Raw genomic sequence first — 15,231 nt, 5'->3', positions numbered from 1 at the left:
CCTGTGGAAGGTTCCCCACCCTGGGGAAGTTTCTCCATCCTGAGGAACATTTCCCCATCCTGGGGAACATTTCCCATCCTGGGGAACATTTCCCACCCGGTGGAAGTTTCTCCATCTTGGAGAAGGTTTCCTATCCTGGGGAAGGTTTCCCCATCCTGGGGAATATTTCTCACTCTGGGGAAGTTTCTCCATCCTAGAGAAGGTTTCCCACCCTGTGGAATGTTTCCCACTCTGGAGAAGGTTTCCTGTCCTGGAAAACATTTCCCACCCTGGAGAAAGTTTCCCACCCTGGGAAAATTTCCTCATCCTATTGAAGTTTCCCCACCCTGGAGAAGTTTCTCCATCCTGAGGAAGATTTCCCACCCTGGAAAAGGTTCCCCATGCTGGAGATGATTTCCCACCCTGGGGAAGGTTCTGCATCCTGGAGAAAGTTTCCCACTCTGTGGAAGGTTCCCCACCCTGTGGAAATTCCCCATCCTGGAGAAGGTTTCCTATCCCGTGGAAGGTTCCCCACCCTGTGGAATGTTTCCCACCCTGTAGAGGTCCTCCACCCTGGGGAAGCCTTCCCTGTGCAGTGTCCCCATGCCAGCAGCCCCTTCCCCTCCCTGTCCCTGCACTCACCGGCAGCCCTGGCGGTCCCGGCAGCCCCGGTGGCCCCGGTTTCACCACACAGCCCTGCTGTGCCACCCCCAATCCAGGATGTCCCACTCCAAGAGGAGGCTCCGGGCCACCCAGCCCTGCCCCTGCCCTGAGGGGACCTTTGGAGACGTTTCCTTTGGGAGCAGCCCCCCGAAGAGCAGGAGGGGACTCCTTGGGGAAGGGTTTGCTGGGCAGGAGCCGCCGCGTGCCCGCGTCCCCGGACAGCTTCTCCGTGGTGATGTTCTCCTCCTGGTCTGAGCCATGCTCCTTCTTGGCTGCTCGGGGGGGCTTGATGGAGGCTCCTGGGTGGAGGAAGCACCGTCAGATTCCCAGGAATTGCGATGGAGAAAAGGAGGAAAATCATGGACTCACCTGAGCTTCTCCTGAGCACCGGCCTGCCGGGGCCGGTGATTTTGTTGTAGGTGGAGTTCAGCAGCTCAAAGCCTTCATCCTCGATGGAAAGGCTGCCCTCCTCCTCATCCTCCTCCTCAGCTGATGGCATCTCGTGAGCAGAGAGGGAAGCCAGGGCACTCCCATCAGGCTGGAGGTTGAGGGTGCCCTGGGTGTCCTCCCATGGCCAAGGTGGCCCCAGGGCCAAATCTGAACTGGTGAGCCTGGAGTCCTGAAAAAGGAGAAGGGAAAAGATGAAGTTTGAAGGGTTCACTTATTTTTTTCCCTTTTTCCTGCCCAGGGAGGTGGTGGAATCACCAGCCCTGGGAGTGTCCACGGAATGAGTGGATGTGATACTGAGTGCTCTGCTCTGGGTGACAAGGATTGGTCACAGGCTGGACTCGATGGCCTTGGAGGTCATTTCCAACCTTAATGATTCTGTAATTCCTCATTTCCCACACACAGGAGTGCTGCTGAGGGAACAATGCAGGGCACACCTGGTGAGCACCAGGCAGAAGCCCTCAAATTCTGGGACAGTTCATTGAGCAGGACCCTGCACCCAGCTGCCAACCTTCCACCAGGGACACCTGCTGTTCCTGCACATCCCAAGACCGTGTGTGACACCTGGAGCTGGTGGCACCAGCCCTGCCCAGTGCTCCTGCTGGAGGAGCTGCTTGAGGAAGCAGCTGAGAGGAGTCACTAGAGGGAGATGCAGCCCCACGCTTGCCTTGCAGGGCCGGGAGGGAGGACCTGGAGAGTCCTTCCCATCCTTCTCCCCACATTCCAAGGGCTGAGCCCTTCACCTGGCTCTCATTCTGGGCAAGAAGTTTTACAGTGACTTCTGTGACCAGAGATTTTGGGGGTTTTTAGAATGGGGTTTCAGGGGGGCAAGATGGAGGGATCTGGGTATGTCCAGCCTTTCTCCCTCTTCTTCTTGGCCTCCACCTTCTGCTGTGATGTTGGCACTTTTAGATTGGTTTAGAGTAGAAGCTCACTGTCTAACATAGGTGATAGGTACTGGAAAATAATTGTAAATATTGTACATGTAGTTTTTAGTGTAAAGACATAACGCTGCCCCAGGGCAGGCAGAGTTTGCCTGGAACTGTCCTGCTGAGCAGACAGGAGAAAGAATTTTATAGATAAGGAACACTAAACAACTTTGAGACTGAGAAATGAAGAGCCCTGACTCCTTCTTCAAGTGCTGGTCTGGGAAAAGAGACTTTCCAACATTTCTTGGGGTCACTCTGACCAGCTAGAGATCCCAACAGGACACCTTCCATGGGCCAGGTTGCTCAGATCTCCTTGCAACTCAACCAGCAGGAGAGGAAAAGCATGGTGAGAATCCCCAAATCTAATTAAGCACGAGCTGAGAGGAGCTGCAGGAGCTGAAGTGCTCAGGTTCCCAGAAGGTGATGCTGGTGCAGAGCAGCCCCACAGGATGTGCCAGCCTGGGAACCCCAGTGGGAAGCCACATCCAGGCCTGGCAGCTGGCACTGGGAGCCCAGCATTCCCACACAGCAAAGAAAAAAGGGAGTTTAATTCAACTTCAACACTTGACATGGGAAAGGTTCACTCTGGAAACTCCCATCTCCCAAGCTTAGGGGAAATGGGGCTCTAAAGAGAAATTAGTGAGCACAAGGCTGAATTATACTGGCTTTGTAAACACAACTAAAAGCCAAAATCAATAGAATCCATCCTTGCTCCTCCAAAGTGGCCAAATTTAGAGGAGAACCAGCTGAGAGGGACAAATTGGGAACAGCTCTGAAGCTGTCCAAAAGCGTGAGAGTCGAGTGAGGCATGTGGGGCTGAACTCCCAGAAATTCCAGCTGGGAGGTGGGGAGGGAGCCCAGATTGAAAGCAGCCATTAAGGATGACAAAACAGACGGGAAAAAGAAGGAATTGGCACGTGGCAAGCAAGGCAGTGTCTGTGATTTGCAGAAAATTGGATTAAAGAAGGAAAATAAAGGCAGGAGGAGTGTCTGCCCCAGCCACATGTTGGGTCCCCAATGTCACCTGCCACGTGGCACTGACACAACCCCAGCAACCACCTGGGAAGAGCTGGGGAACCCCAGTTGTGTCCACATTTACAAAATCCAGATGACATAAGCAAATGACAAGGAAATACTTCCCGTTCCAGAGGTTTCTCAATCCCAGCCCCAGAATTCCACCCCAAAAGCATGAAAACCCCAGGCTCTCCCCAGGATGAGCACTGAATTCTCAGTTTGGCTCAGAGAGCTGGGGAAGCTCCAGGGGACTGGCTGGGAAAAGGCTTTTTGTTGTGCCAATATGGAATTTAAAAAAAGAAAGGCATAAAAAAGGCAAATGGGAAGCTTTGAGTAATTACAGACCTCTTCCCTCAAGCTGAGCCCAAGCAAAATAACAGAACAACTGATATGGGGCTCATTAATAAAGCAACCACAGATATGCAATTAATGCCATGGTTTTGGAAAGGGATTCTAACTTGGTATCTTGCCTGAGGAGCCTAGGAGTGTTTTATTGACAAAGATAACAATGTTTTATTGACAAAGATATCAATGCTGCTGCACATCTGGAGGGCTTTCCAGCTGGAGCCACGCTCCAAAACCTCCTCAGTGGCAAAGGGGTTAAAGCCCAGCTTGGAGCATCCCTGTTTTCAGCAGCCCAGAAAACCAACATAACAGTCTGCCCTAATTTTTAGCTGGGTCAGGCTGGGTAAAACAGAGTTCAAAGCTCAGGGTCTTCTCCCAGGAAACAGATTGTTTTGTTAATAGAAACCTTTTCCATCCAACAGCCAAAGGTACAATGTGATTCACTCAAGCTCAAGATCAGAAACAGACAATTTTAAACTATTTTTTTCCAGCACTTTATATCATCAAGAAGGGGCTGGAATATAGGAAAAAAAATCAAAAATCAATGTTGGACTGATCTAAAGGAGAAAAAGGTGCCAGGAAAAGCCATGGGCTGTGGTGGAAGGGATCCCAGGTCAGGTGCTGGCTGTACCTGAGGAGCTGCAGCAGCCACAGCAGGGCTCTGGAGGGGATAAGCCCCTCCTGGAGCTCAGCACAGCCCCTCTGCTGTGCCCTCAGTGATGGGACAGGGCCAAGGAGCTGCAGTAGGACACCAGACACTGGTGGCAAGAACAACACCCGGGGAATCTTCTGGAAATCTGATGATCAACCAAAGCCTCGCTGCCACACTTCTGGCATGTGACAAGTTCTAAAAGCCAGCAAGGGCACAAAAGCTGCCCCCAGCTCACAAATTACTGCCCTCATCAGTAATTCCCACCCGAGGCTCCTCACAGCACCTCTCTTCCCAAAGCAACGTTTATTTTCATGATTGAGCCGGATAAACTCAGCAAAGGTTTGGAATTGTGCAGAGGGCTTGGGTTGGGTGGAAGAGCACTGGGGTTTGGGATTAAAAACCTCTAGGGTTCAGCTGAATGGGTTCCTGTCATTGCATTTATCCCACAGTGGGTTTGTGGGACAATCAATTACCCACAGAACTCATCCTATTGGAGAAACTGGATTCTGAGAGAGCAACAGGCACAACTTCCCAAGGACCTTTCCTGGGGAAGGCAGTGAGAACATCAGAGAAGAAGAGAAAACAATTCTTATCTCTGTTTGCTGCTCCTGTTGTTTGGCACACGTGGAATGTGTTATGGAGATTGTTTACCCAAAGTGATTTGTTAATTGGAAACCAGTGAGGGTTGTTTGAATTGATTGGCCAGTTGAGTCAAAGCTGTGTCCTCAGACAGTCATGGGATTTCTTTTAATGTTTTCTTCTTTTCTTTTTCTTTAGTATTTTTCAGTATAGTATCTTTTTAGGATGTCATTTAATATAGCATTAGTGTAATACAGAATAGCTTAATAAAGCAATTGTTCAGCATTCTGAATCATGGAGTCAGAGCGCATTATTCCCTGGCTGGGGGAACCCTGCATCAATATCTGAGCTCTGCAGGGGCTGAGATATCAGAGCTATCAGGAACAACACCTCAAGATAAGGCCTGAGAGCAGGGAGACAGAGCTGGGCTCCAGCTGCCAGTCACATCCCCACAGGGATATTTGGTGTTATCCCAGCTCATCCAAGGAAGCAGCAGCCCCAGAATCCAGGGAAACTGAAGGTGGAGGAGGGACAGTTCCCCCATGAGGGCTTGTCTTTGTTACTGAGGATAGGCCAAGCCTAGGCCTTTTGGGATGGGTTTTAAAGCCCAGCATCAGGAAGGGAATACACTAAAATAATAAATAAGGAGTATGTGCAAGTCCTGACTTCCACAGGCTCCAGGCTGCTCTGACTGGACAGGCAGGATGGAATTTTAGGACTGAGTGAGCCTGAAGGAGTGATTCCCACACCAGTTGTGTTCACTGGCAAACCCAAGCACGAGAGAACAGAAGTGCCACGACCCAACCAAGCATTTCCACAGAGCTTTCAGAGCATTTTTAAATCAAGAAGGTATTTCCCAACTAGTCTGGACTGCCCAGAAAGTTAAACCTGTGAAGTTTTGTCTCTGTGGGATTTAAGCTTTGACTGTTTGGTGAATGGCTTTAGGATCCCAGGTGAAACTGCCTTGGAAAAGCCATTCAGTTCAGGAACCCTCCTGCTCACGTTTAGGACAGGCAGTCTAAGAGAAAATAAAATGCAGCAGAAGTGGCTCAACACACGTCCCAAAGACTGCTCAGAAATGGAAACTTATTCCACAAAAAAATCTGCCAGAAGGAGTGGGCTGCAATTCAGGTATCACTGCCAGGGACAAGCTCATCTATTGCCTCCCCCCATTACATCTTCCTCTGCCATCACCCTGAGCCTCCATAATTATTTAGCTCTAATTAACAATTAAGGAATCCACCAATGTACCAATTTACTTCTAAATGAACAAAGGAACTAGAAAGCAGAGCTGTGGCCTGTGCCTGCAGCAGAGCTGGGCTGCTCCTCATTACTTCCAAACTCCTTTTTTATTCCTAATAAATCTCAACGCCAAAGATTCCAAGGCATCTCTGCTCCTTATTAAGTGCTTGAAAAATAAACTTGGCCCAAATCCAGAATATTGTTCATTTCCCCCTATGGACCTATGAATTTCACCCCTTTCCTTGTTATGGCAATGTCTTGCCAGGCTCTGGAAGAACCCACAGGTGGGAATTACACCCCAGAGAGGGTCCAGCAGGATGGCAGAGCCCTTCCGTAAGTGGAGATGACCTTCCAGAAGTGCCCAGGAAAGGTGATTTTGCCACCTCAGTTCAGTACAAACCCACAGCACATCCTCCTGAGCTGCTGAGGCCAGAGCAGAGGAATGGATCCAGCTGCCAAAGGCCACTTGGACAGTTCCAGTTTGGAATTATCCAGGTGTAGCCAGGCAGTGGAAACCAGCTGAGAGAAGAGAGACTGTCCCCAAAGACTAAACAGGCAAGAGGAGGGTGAGGTGAATGAAGAACTCCAACTGTTCACACACACACAAATCTCAATCTGCATTTGGGATTCCCCCTCAGTGTGACCGTGTTCACAGGAGTCTGAGGATGAGGGAAGAGACGAGGATCTGACTCCATGTTTCTGAAGGCTGATTTATTATTTTATCATATATATTACATTAAAACTACACTAAAAGAATAGAAGAAGGGATTTCATCAGAAGGCTGGCTAAGAATAGAGAAAGAAAGAATGATAACCAAGGCTTGTGGCTCAGACTCTCTGCCCAAGCCAGCTGACTGTGATTGGCCATTAATTACAAACAACCACATGAGACCAATCATAATTGCACCTGTTGCATTCCACAGCAGCAGATAATCAATGTTTACATTTTGTTCCTGAGGCCTCCCAGCTTCTCAGGACGAAAAATCCTAAGGAAAGGATTTTTCATAAAAGATGTCTGTGACGCCCTCAGGATGTGTTTGCGTGGACTTGAACAACAAAGCTTGGCTAAAAACCCCAAACAAAGCAGGAACATAAGGCCAGCCTCAGCCAGAGCACTCCCTCATGTCCCCAGCACATGCACAAGAGCTGGGGACACGCTCCAGGCTCCAGCTGGGGGACAGCAGCTCCAGCAAGGAGCTCAGCACCAGGAGCTCCAGTGGGAAAGGGGGAGAACCATCCCTCTCCCAGCCCCAGATCCCAGGAACCATGCCAAGGAGGGCCCCCAAAGCACAACCACCCCTCCCACAGGGAGCTGCAGCCCTTCCCAACTGAGACAGAGCAGAAATTCTCCAGAATAACAGCCACAAAATCATCATTAGTGGCATTGCCTGGGTATTTTGGGTTTGCCTTGTTGCCTATTAGAGCCAGCCTGGGGGTGACAGCATAGGGACACAGGAAGGACAGTGCAGGAGCCATACCTGAGTGGATGAATCCTGGATTTCATTGGTTTCCTTTGGCACCTGGAGAGTTGGAGAGAGAGAAGAGGGAAAACATCACTGCCCAAGGACCAGCACTGCCCTCAGCACGTGTTTATTGTTGTTTATTGCTGGCTCCAGGACTGAGGAACTGCCTCTGCTGGCCCAGGAAGCATCCAGGGAATGCTCAGCGGGAGCCAATCCTCCACAGCAACAGCAGGGAATGGCTTCTGATCAAACCACTTGAGAGTTTGGGTGGGTCTTTTGCAGTTTCTGTTGATTTGGAAGCTCCTCAGTCCTGAGGAGGGCCTGTTACTGTTATAATTTTTGAAAAATCTTTTTGCCCAGGATTTTTTTCCCTGGGAAGCTGAGAAGCTTTAGAGAAAAATGAAAACAATAATTATTTGATTTGCTTTTCTTGTGTTTTGCTGTTTTGGAATGTGTTTGGAGATTGTTCACCCACAGGTGATTGTTCCATTGCATTCTGCTGGGAGTTGTTTTCACTCTTTGGCCAATCAGGGCCAAGCTGTGTCAGGATTCTGGAAAGAGTCAGGAGTTTTCATTATTATCTTTTTAGCATTCAGTAAGTATCCTTTCTGTATTCTTTAGTATAGTTTAGTATAGTATTATTTAATATAATCTCATAAAATAATAAATTAGCCTTCTGAGAACGTGGAGTCAAATTCATCATTCCTTCCAACAACAGGAGTCCCAGAAAACACAACAAAGGCCAGCAAGGGATGGGAACTGGGGGGTCCCACCTGCAGACAATTTACTGACGCCTAAAGTGAAATTTTCTGCTTGATGGGTGACACCCCAGAGCCATTCATGGAAGAGCTCCAGAGCTTGGGACAACAGAGGTTTCATTTTGGGGTGACCAGGTGCTGCAATGGCCCCTCGGGGTTACCCTGGCCACTCCTCTGTCCCCCAGAGCAGGAGGTGACCATCTCTGTGTCATACTCAGCCTGCTCCTCAGTCCCTCATCAGCAGGGCTTGCACACAAACCCTCCTCTTGAAATCACCAACACAACCCAACACAGCCCATGCAGGGCTGTCCCAGTGCCACCACTCCCTGTTCCCTGCCTGGACGTGCTGGCTCCAGCATCCCAAAGGAATCCCTGGGCAGCAGCCAGGCAGGGCAGTGCCCCATGTTCCCTCCCTTGGCACTGCCCTGTCACTCTGGTTTTTTAAGATTTTCTAAGCCTTCTGATGTTGACATCCTTGTAGTGAACTTTCTCGCACACTTTCTGTAAATAACTCATTGTTTTGCATGCCTTTATGGAAGAGGAGAAAGTTGACAGACTGTTGGTTTGTCCAGTGTCATTGGAGAGGTGGCACTGTCACCCTCCAATCCGCTTTCACCCTTGGAAAACTATAAATGTTAGAGTCAGAAAATAAACTTCCCTTTTCCTTCACCTTAAGAACAGCACTGTGCGCTTGTGGTCTTTTGTGTCCTACAGTGACACTGCCCTGTCCCTGCTGCTGTTCCCAGCTCCTCCCCAGCCCACAGACATGGGTTACACACCACGGGCAGGCTCGTGCCAGGCACTGACATCCAGCACTCGCCTCTCTCCAGCTTTTTCCAGGCTCCTATGAAGCATTTCCTATGAAGGTAGCTGGCCTAAGATGTGAGGAATTTCCCTGGGCCAGCTCCAGCTCCTGAGGAAAGCCTGGGTGCTTGATGTTTTGGGGGATTTATGATGTGATCTGGGATTTTTGACACAGATACGGTTGTTGGAAATTTGTTGAACTCCACAACGAAAGCAAAGTCCCCCAAATTTCCATTTTCCAGCAATGCTGGCAGGACAGAGGGACAGCTTCAGGAAGGATGATGTACCAAAGGGTGCAATGCTGCTGGGAGTGGGCAGGGATTCCAGAGTGGTGTCCAATGCCCAGGGACAGCTTTACCTCCTCTCAGCAGCACAGCTCCAGCTGCAGCATTACTCAAAGCCACCCACAGGAGCACATCCAGTCACAGCCACCCCCAGGCTTTCCCTGCATCCCAAACTCTCCCTTTAACTCACTCTCCTTGGCACCAAGCCCATCTGTGACTTGAAGGGATGGAAAAGAACCACCCCATCCCAAACTGGAGATCCCAGCAGTTCCAGACAACGCCCTGGGTTGGGCCTTTCCTTGGGATGGTGTGACACTGAGGAAAAGCTTGGCCCAGCAGTCCCTAAATGTGTCAGCTGTCCCCAGGCACACCTGTGGCCAGGCTGCTGGGAGCTCCCATGGGATCCTGTGGAGGTTGAGGGAGCCTGGGCAGGTTGAGTTGTAGCTGTGGCACTGCTCAGCAGCTGCTGCGGGGTCCCCCATCACAAAGGTGAGCTGCTGGAGAGCACCCTGGAAGAGACAGAAAGCAGAGTTTGTGCACCTGCTTCTTCCAGAGGAGAGGGAAAGGTCTGGAAGGGCCTGGAGGGGAGGTCATCTCCAGCTTCTCATAGCCAGGGATTTCTTTAGGGGATGGTTTGGCAATGAATGTTCCCTCTGCAGCTTCAGGAGTTGCATGCAAAATGTCCAAACTGCTTCAGCCTGGCCTTGGGCACTGCCAGGGATCCAGGGGCAGCCACAGCTGCTCTGGGCACCCTGTGCCAGGGCCTGCCCACCCTCCCAGGAAACAATTCCTTCCCATTATCCCATCCATCCCTGCCCTTTGGAAGTCTGAAGCTATTGGACACACTTCCCCAACCAGATCTTTCCATGCAGACCGCACAGGGATTTCTCCACATGATCAGGTCATGGCCTGCACCAGAGGATGAGTGGAAATCCAGCCCAGAGGTGACCTGACTGCTGCCCTGACCCAAACCCAAGCCCCCTACACAATTCCAAGCCTTTCCTAAGTTCATCCTGCCCAAGCATGGAAATAAATGTTGCTTTGGGAGGAGAAGGTGATGGAAATGGATTCCATTGGGGGAACTTGAAGCCTCATTCACACAGGTAGAGCAGACCCTGCCCAGCTCTCACCTTAAAGGGGATCTCGAAGGACTCGATGAGGCCTCCAATGATGATCAGCCCCTCAGTGTTCACTCCCATCCCAAAGTGGTTGGACCAGCTGACTCTGTCCACCAGCCGACAGTCCACGTGCAGCTCCAGCCTCTCCAGGGAGATGCTGAGAGCCACCTGGTGCCAACGCCCATCGCCCAGGAAGGACACTGGGAACCTGAGGGAAAGGGAGGAGACACAACAGGAAACTTCCCACACCTTATCCAGGAGCAAGCTTCACCCCTCAGCAGCTCCCAGGGTCCCTCAGGTGTCCATCCTCAGTGCAGACACAAGCAACAATCCCAGAATTCTTACATCACTTGTTTCCCATGGATTTGGGGATGTCTACAACCACTTGAGGCATCTGAGAAATGAGTGGGGTTTCGGTTTTGATTGATCCCCAGGGATCTGAACCTTTTTGTTCTTTGCTTTGTTTCCCAGAGCTGCATCGTTCTGGCAGAGTGGAGCTTGGCAGTGACAACCTGTGCCAGATCTGAGGGACATCACCTTCCTTCAGCTGAGGTGAGCTCAGCACTGCCCAAAGCCCACCAGAGAGGGAAAGCCTGACCCTGGGCCTTGGAAGGGAGGAAGGGAAGGAAGGGAAGGAAGGAAAACAGCCCCTGGGCTGGGACTTACTCATAGTGTCTTCTCCTCGTGGTGACAAAGACCAGGGCGTAGGGGTTAACCCTGATCTGGAAGAGCACGCGGCTGCGGTGGCTGAGGATGGTCACCAGGCTGGTGTCCTCCTTCAGGGAGTACCTGAGCTTCAGCAGCACGCTCAGTTCGTCTGCAAACCTGGTGGGAAGAGGGGACACGTGCCATTGTGCAGCTGCTGCTGCTGTGTCACTATCAATTGAGCCCTCAGGATAAAAAAATCCGAGTCACGGCACAGATAAATGAGTGAGAAGGAAAAATAAAGGGAGAAAAGAGCCAACAATTGTTCCAGTTGAGAGGTTCAAAGAGAAGCAGCCAGGCCTAAATTAGCACTGCTAACACAACCTCAGCACGGGGTGATGGGGCCATGCCAAGGTGTCCTTCCTGCACCCAGCCAAGAACGATCAAAGAACCCCAGAATGATTTGGGTTGGAGGAAACCTTCAAGCTCATCTCATCCTGTCCCTGCCATGTCAGGAACAGTTTCCACTGCCCAGGCTGCTCCAAACCCCATCCAACCTGGCCTGGGGCACTTCTGGGGACAGGACAAACTGCTCCAAAATGTAAGAAATGAAGGAAACTCTGAGCTCAGAGCAGAGAATGGCTGAGTTATCTCCATGTCACCATGGAATGGGCTCTCCAAGGAACTCCTCAAACCAGGAGCCAAGCCTCAGATGATTTTTGAGCCCCAGCACCCCTTTCCCACCCCCTGGAGGGAGGTTACCTGTCCCCAAAGGCCTCCCTGGTGGGCATGTTGAGGGTTGCATACTGCCCGATCTCCAGGATCCTGCACTTGCTGTGGTCGTAGCCAAAGGAAACATTGCTGAGGTCCCGGGCGTGCAGAGTGATTTTGTCCAGCAGGTTCACCTCATCTGCATTGGGAGAAAAGAGAGAGATGCTCAGTAGGCTCAGAAGCCTCCACTACAGGGCACTGTTTATTCTCCAGCAAGAGAAAACCGGACAAATTGGACAACAGAAAAAACCTGCAGGAAGATGAGTGTCACTTTGGGAAAATTAAAATTCAGTGCACAAATTCAGCAGACTCAGACCACAAAAACCATTCAGACAACTTCACAAACAGCCAGGTGAGATTTTTGAATCACAATGTGAGTTTGGAGGCCACTGTCCCAAAGGTAGGAAGGGCCATTCCTTCCCCAGCTTCACAACCACAAAGTTGTGATGCTGAGGGATGTAAAGGACACAAATGCCCCAAACCACAAGTCCTGGAGCAGCTGGGTACAGGAATCCTACTCATCCTTTCCTAAACTCTCCTGTTGATGCTGTAAATAAAGAATTGGACCAAGGAATGGGAGGAAGTCTCTGTGTCCCTCAGCATGTCCTGACCAGAGGGTGGGGACACCCCTCTCTGCCCAAAGTGGGGTTCAGCCCTGTCACAGCGTCAGGAATTCCAGTGGGAAACCCAGGAAAGAAAGGATCCACTCCCAGAATGTGCTGTGAACTTTTGAGATGGTTTGAACAGGGGAGAGCCCCTGCCCTGGCCTGTTTGGCATCACCATGAGAAGCTTTTCACTCTCCTGGTGAGCAGACTCTCTTCCCAAGTTCACCTTTAACTGAAGAGTCTTTGAGCTACAGGAATACCTGAGGAAAAACGTGTTTTAAATCCTCAAGGTTTCTTCTTCCTCTCTATTAGCAAAAAGACTTGCAGACCTTAGACATCTCAAAGCAGATCCCTCCAGTGTGGCAACAACCCTGCCACCAGCAAGGAGTGGGTGTAAGAGCCTGAATGCGGGATGTGGGACTCCAGGTTCTCTCCAAAATGCAGTTTATTGTATCCAAAATGCAGTTTATTCCATCCAAGAGGTCACAGCAGCCCAGGATGGTGGGTGACAGAGCTGTGCCCACAGCTGTCAGCTCCAGCTGCAGGCAAGCCTGGAGACCCTTTGGGTTTGGTTACAATGCATTATAGACTTTTCTTTGCTCAGCATCTTCATACAGCAGAACCAATCTATACCTTAACTATTATCTATAGCCCATCATAACTACTGTAATTACCATATTCATGTTACTGCTCTCCAATCACTAAAAGTCAGTACATTACAGTTTAAGCTAGAAGTTGTTTTTCAGTTTTCTGGCAGTGGAAAATTCTGAGACCTTTTTTCTACTTGTAACTTTCCTGACTTGTTTGCCTGTGCTATCTTTCTGCTTGGTAAAAACATCTTGTTTGGGGTGGGTTTATCCTTTGCTCTAAGCCATAAAAACCCCTTCTAACTCACACACCCTTTGCCTCCTTGGTTATCCAGTGAGACTGGCTCAGCAATTCTTTTCTTCTATATCAAAACTTGCTTCCATCTCTATTCCTTCATCAGACTCAACATTTAAAAATCTTTCTGGCAAGCACAGATATCTGTGAGACTTTCTTGTCAAACTTTCATCCTTCCCAACACCTGGGGACAAGGGGCAGGCTCAGATCACCAGCCCTGGCCCAGCCCTGCAGGATCCCCCCAGACCCCACATTCCCTTTCCTGGGATGGTCCGGACAATCCCACTCCATGATTTGTCAGTGGGAGTTGTGCCAGCACCATCTGCAGGAGCATCTGCCATGGCTTGGGAAGCATCCAGCCCCTTCACTCCCTGGAATTCCCGCTGAGGATGAGGTGTGAGATTGATTTGAGGGCAGACAAACAGCCCCGGGCACGCTGCGACCTGCCAGGAAAGATCCACAGCCAGAGAGGCAAAATACAAATCAATCAAGCAGAAAACAGCTTTGATCTGCTTCAGACACTCGTGTGTCACTCCTGACACCACCTCCTTGGAAGATTCTGCATGGGAAAGAGCCCTGTGGTGGGAAAGGGGAAGGAATGGAGGAGATGGGGCTGTTTGTGGGGAGTTGGGATTTCAGCTGGGATTTCCCCAGCTCCCCACATGGGCACAGCATCCACTGGATTCCAGGCAACCTCTAAAGCTCTGCAAAATGAAGGTGCAGCAGCTTTTGGCAGCAGGAACACCAAAAAACTGGGACCAAGCCAGAGGGTGCAGGGTTGAGCCCCTGGGAACCCTGACCAGCCAAAACCCCAAAGGCAGAGCCAGCAGAGTTTATCAGCACAGCACAGGAATTAACCCCAGAGCAAAGAGTTCACAGAGGGGAAAACACCAGGAATGTCTGTCCCTCTCAGCCCCAAGCATTTCTGGGAGTGAATCCCTCACTGCTGGCATCAATGGATGTGCCAGGACCTGTACAATTCCATCACCAGGGCCCTGGAGATCACAGGCACTGAGAGCTCACTGGGTACTGCCAGGGATGGGATTCCCACACCTGCTGCAGCTGGAATTGATGCCTTGTGCAGGCTCACCCAGAACAGAGGCTGGACAGAGCTAAAGAATAAAGCAGCTGCTCCCAGGAGCTGCTGTGGGGAGCTGGAGCACCACAGGACAGGCACAGATTCCAAGGGGGAGCAGCCCAGGCAGTGCCAGCCCCTGGGGAGATGCTCCACAGGCAATCAGGAATCAGGGGCAGATCCCTCCTGCAGCACAGTCAGTGGGAAGGGGAAGCACAGGCAGAAGCTGGTGTAGAACCCAGGCTGCAGTCAGGTGTGGAGTCCATCCAAGGGCAGAGACGGGACAGAGAGTAAAAGAACAAGGAGAGAAATTCCATCCAGAGACGGTCCATTGCCCATCCAGGAGGCAAAGATCCTCACCAGAACTCAGGCCAGGGCTGAGGGCACAGGGCTGAGCTTAAATGGGGCTGCTGGGATGAGCTAGGGGTCTCAGGTGAGGCTGGTTGGGGTCATTAAGGCCTATTGGTGCTCTCAGGAACCAGATGGGTTCCAATAGTGACTCTCCACCATCCCATCCCATCCCATCCCATCCCATCCCATCCCATCCCATCCCATCCCATCCCATCCCATCCCATCCCATCCCATCCCATCCCATCCCATCCCATCCCATGGTGCTCCCTGAGGGATACCCCCAGCTGCAGACACAGAAAAGTGACCACCCATATTCTCCTTTGGCTCATCTAAATGTGTGGAAATTCCACTGAGCTTTACTTTCTCCCCAAAAGAGGGAAAATTGTATTAAACAGCCAAAATTTGGGGCCTTGGAGAGCTCTTAGCAGGGTCTGTCAGGCTGAGTCATTTCCCCTGGATGTGGCACTGGCTGGAACCTGAAATAACAGAGCTGGCCAAGCCTGGGGACAAGCCCAGGGGACAGCCCTGGCTGGGGAATGGAGCCCATGACCTAATGGACCTCTCCTCCCTCTAACTGCTGAGTGCCTGATGGAAATGTCCTGCCAGGACTCTGCTTAGGATCACT

At 50.9% G+C, this 15,231-nt stretch overlaps 1 protein-coding gene across 5 annotated transcripts in view; it reads right to left on the bottom strand.

Annotated features, from left to right (window-relative positions):
* Nucleotides 1-15,231, bottom strand: part of COL27A1 (collagen type XXVII alpha 1 chain) — a 90,420-nt gene that overhangs the window by 46,147 nt on the left and 29,042 nt on the right. For all 5 annotated transcript variants that reach the window (XM_058038103.1, XM_058038100.1, XM_058038102.1 and 2 more), the window contains exons 2-8: nucleotides 11,684-11,831; nucleotides 10,943-11,101; nucleotides 10,289-10,484; nucleotides 9,530-9,667; nucleotides 7,328-7,369; nucleotides 1,012-1,261; nucleotides 622-941 (exon numbers count right to left, since the gene is read on the bottom strand). In XM_058038103.1, coding sequence (XP_057894086.1) covers nucleotides 622-941; nucleotides 1,012-1,261; nucleotides 7,328-7,369; nucleotides 9,530-9,667; nucleotides 10,289-10,484; nucleotides 10,943-11,101; nucleotides 11,684-11,712 — 1,134 coding nt within the window. In that variant the 5' untranslated portion in view covers nucleotides 11,713-11,831. The remainder of the gene's footprint in view (nucleotides 1-621; nucleotides 942-1,011; nucleotides 1,262-7,327; nucleotides 7,370-9,529; nucleotides 9,668-10,288; nucleotides 10,485-10,942; nucleotides 11,102-11,683; nucleotides 11,832-15,231) is intronic.

The sequence above is a fragment of the Melospiza georgiana genome, chromosome 20, assembly GCF_028018845.1.
Source record: "Melospiza georgiana isolate bMelGeo1 chromosome 20, bMelGeo1.pri, whole genome shotgun sequence".
Taxonomy (NCBI): domain Eukaryota; kingdom Metazoa; phylum Chordata; class Aves; order Passeriformes; family Passerellidae; genus Melospiza; species Melospiza georgiana.
Note: the sequence above shows the minus strand (reverse complement) of the source record. Positions and strands in the feature narration are given on the sequence as shown.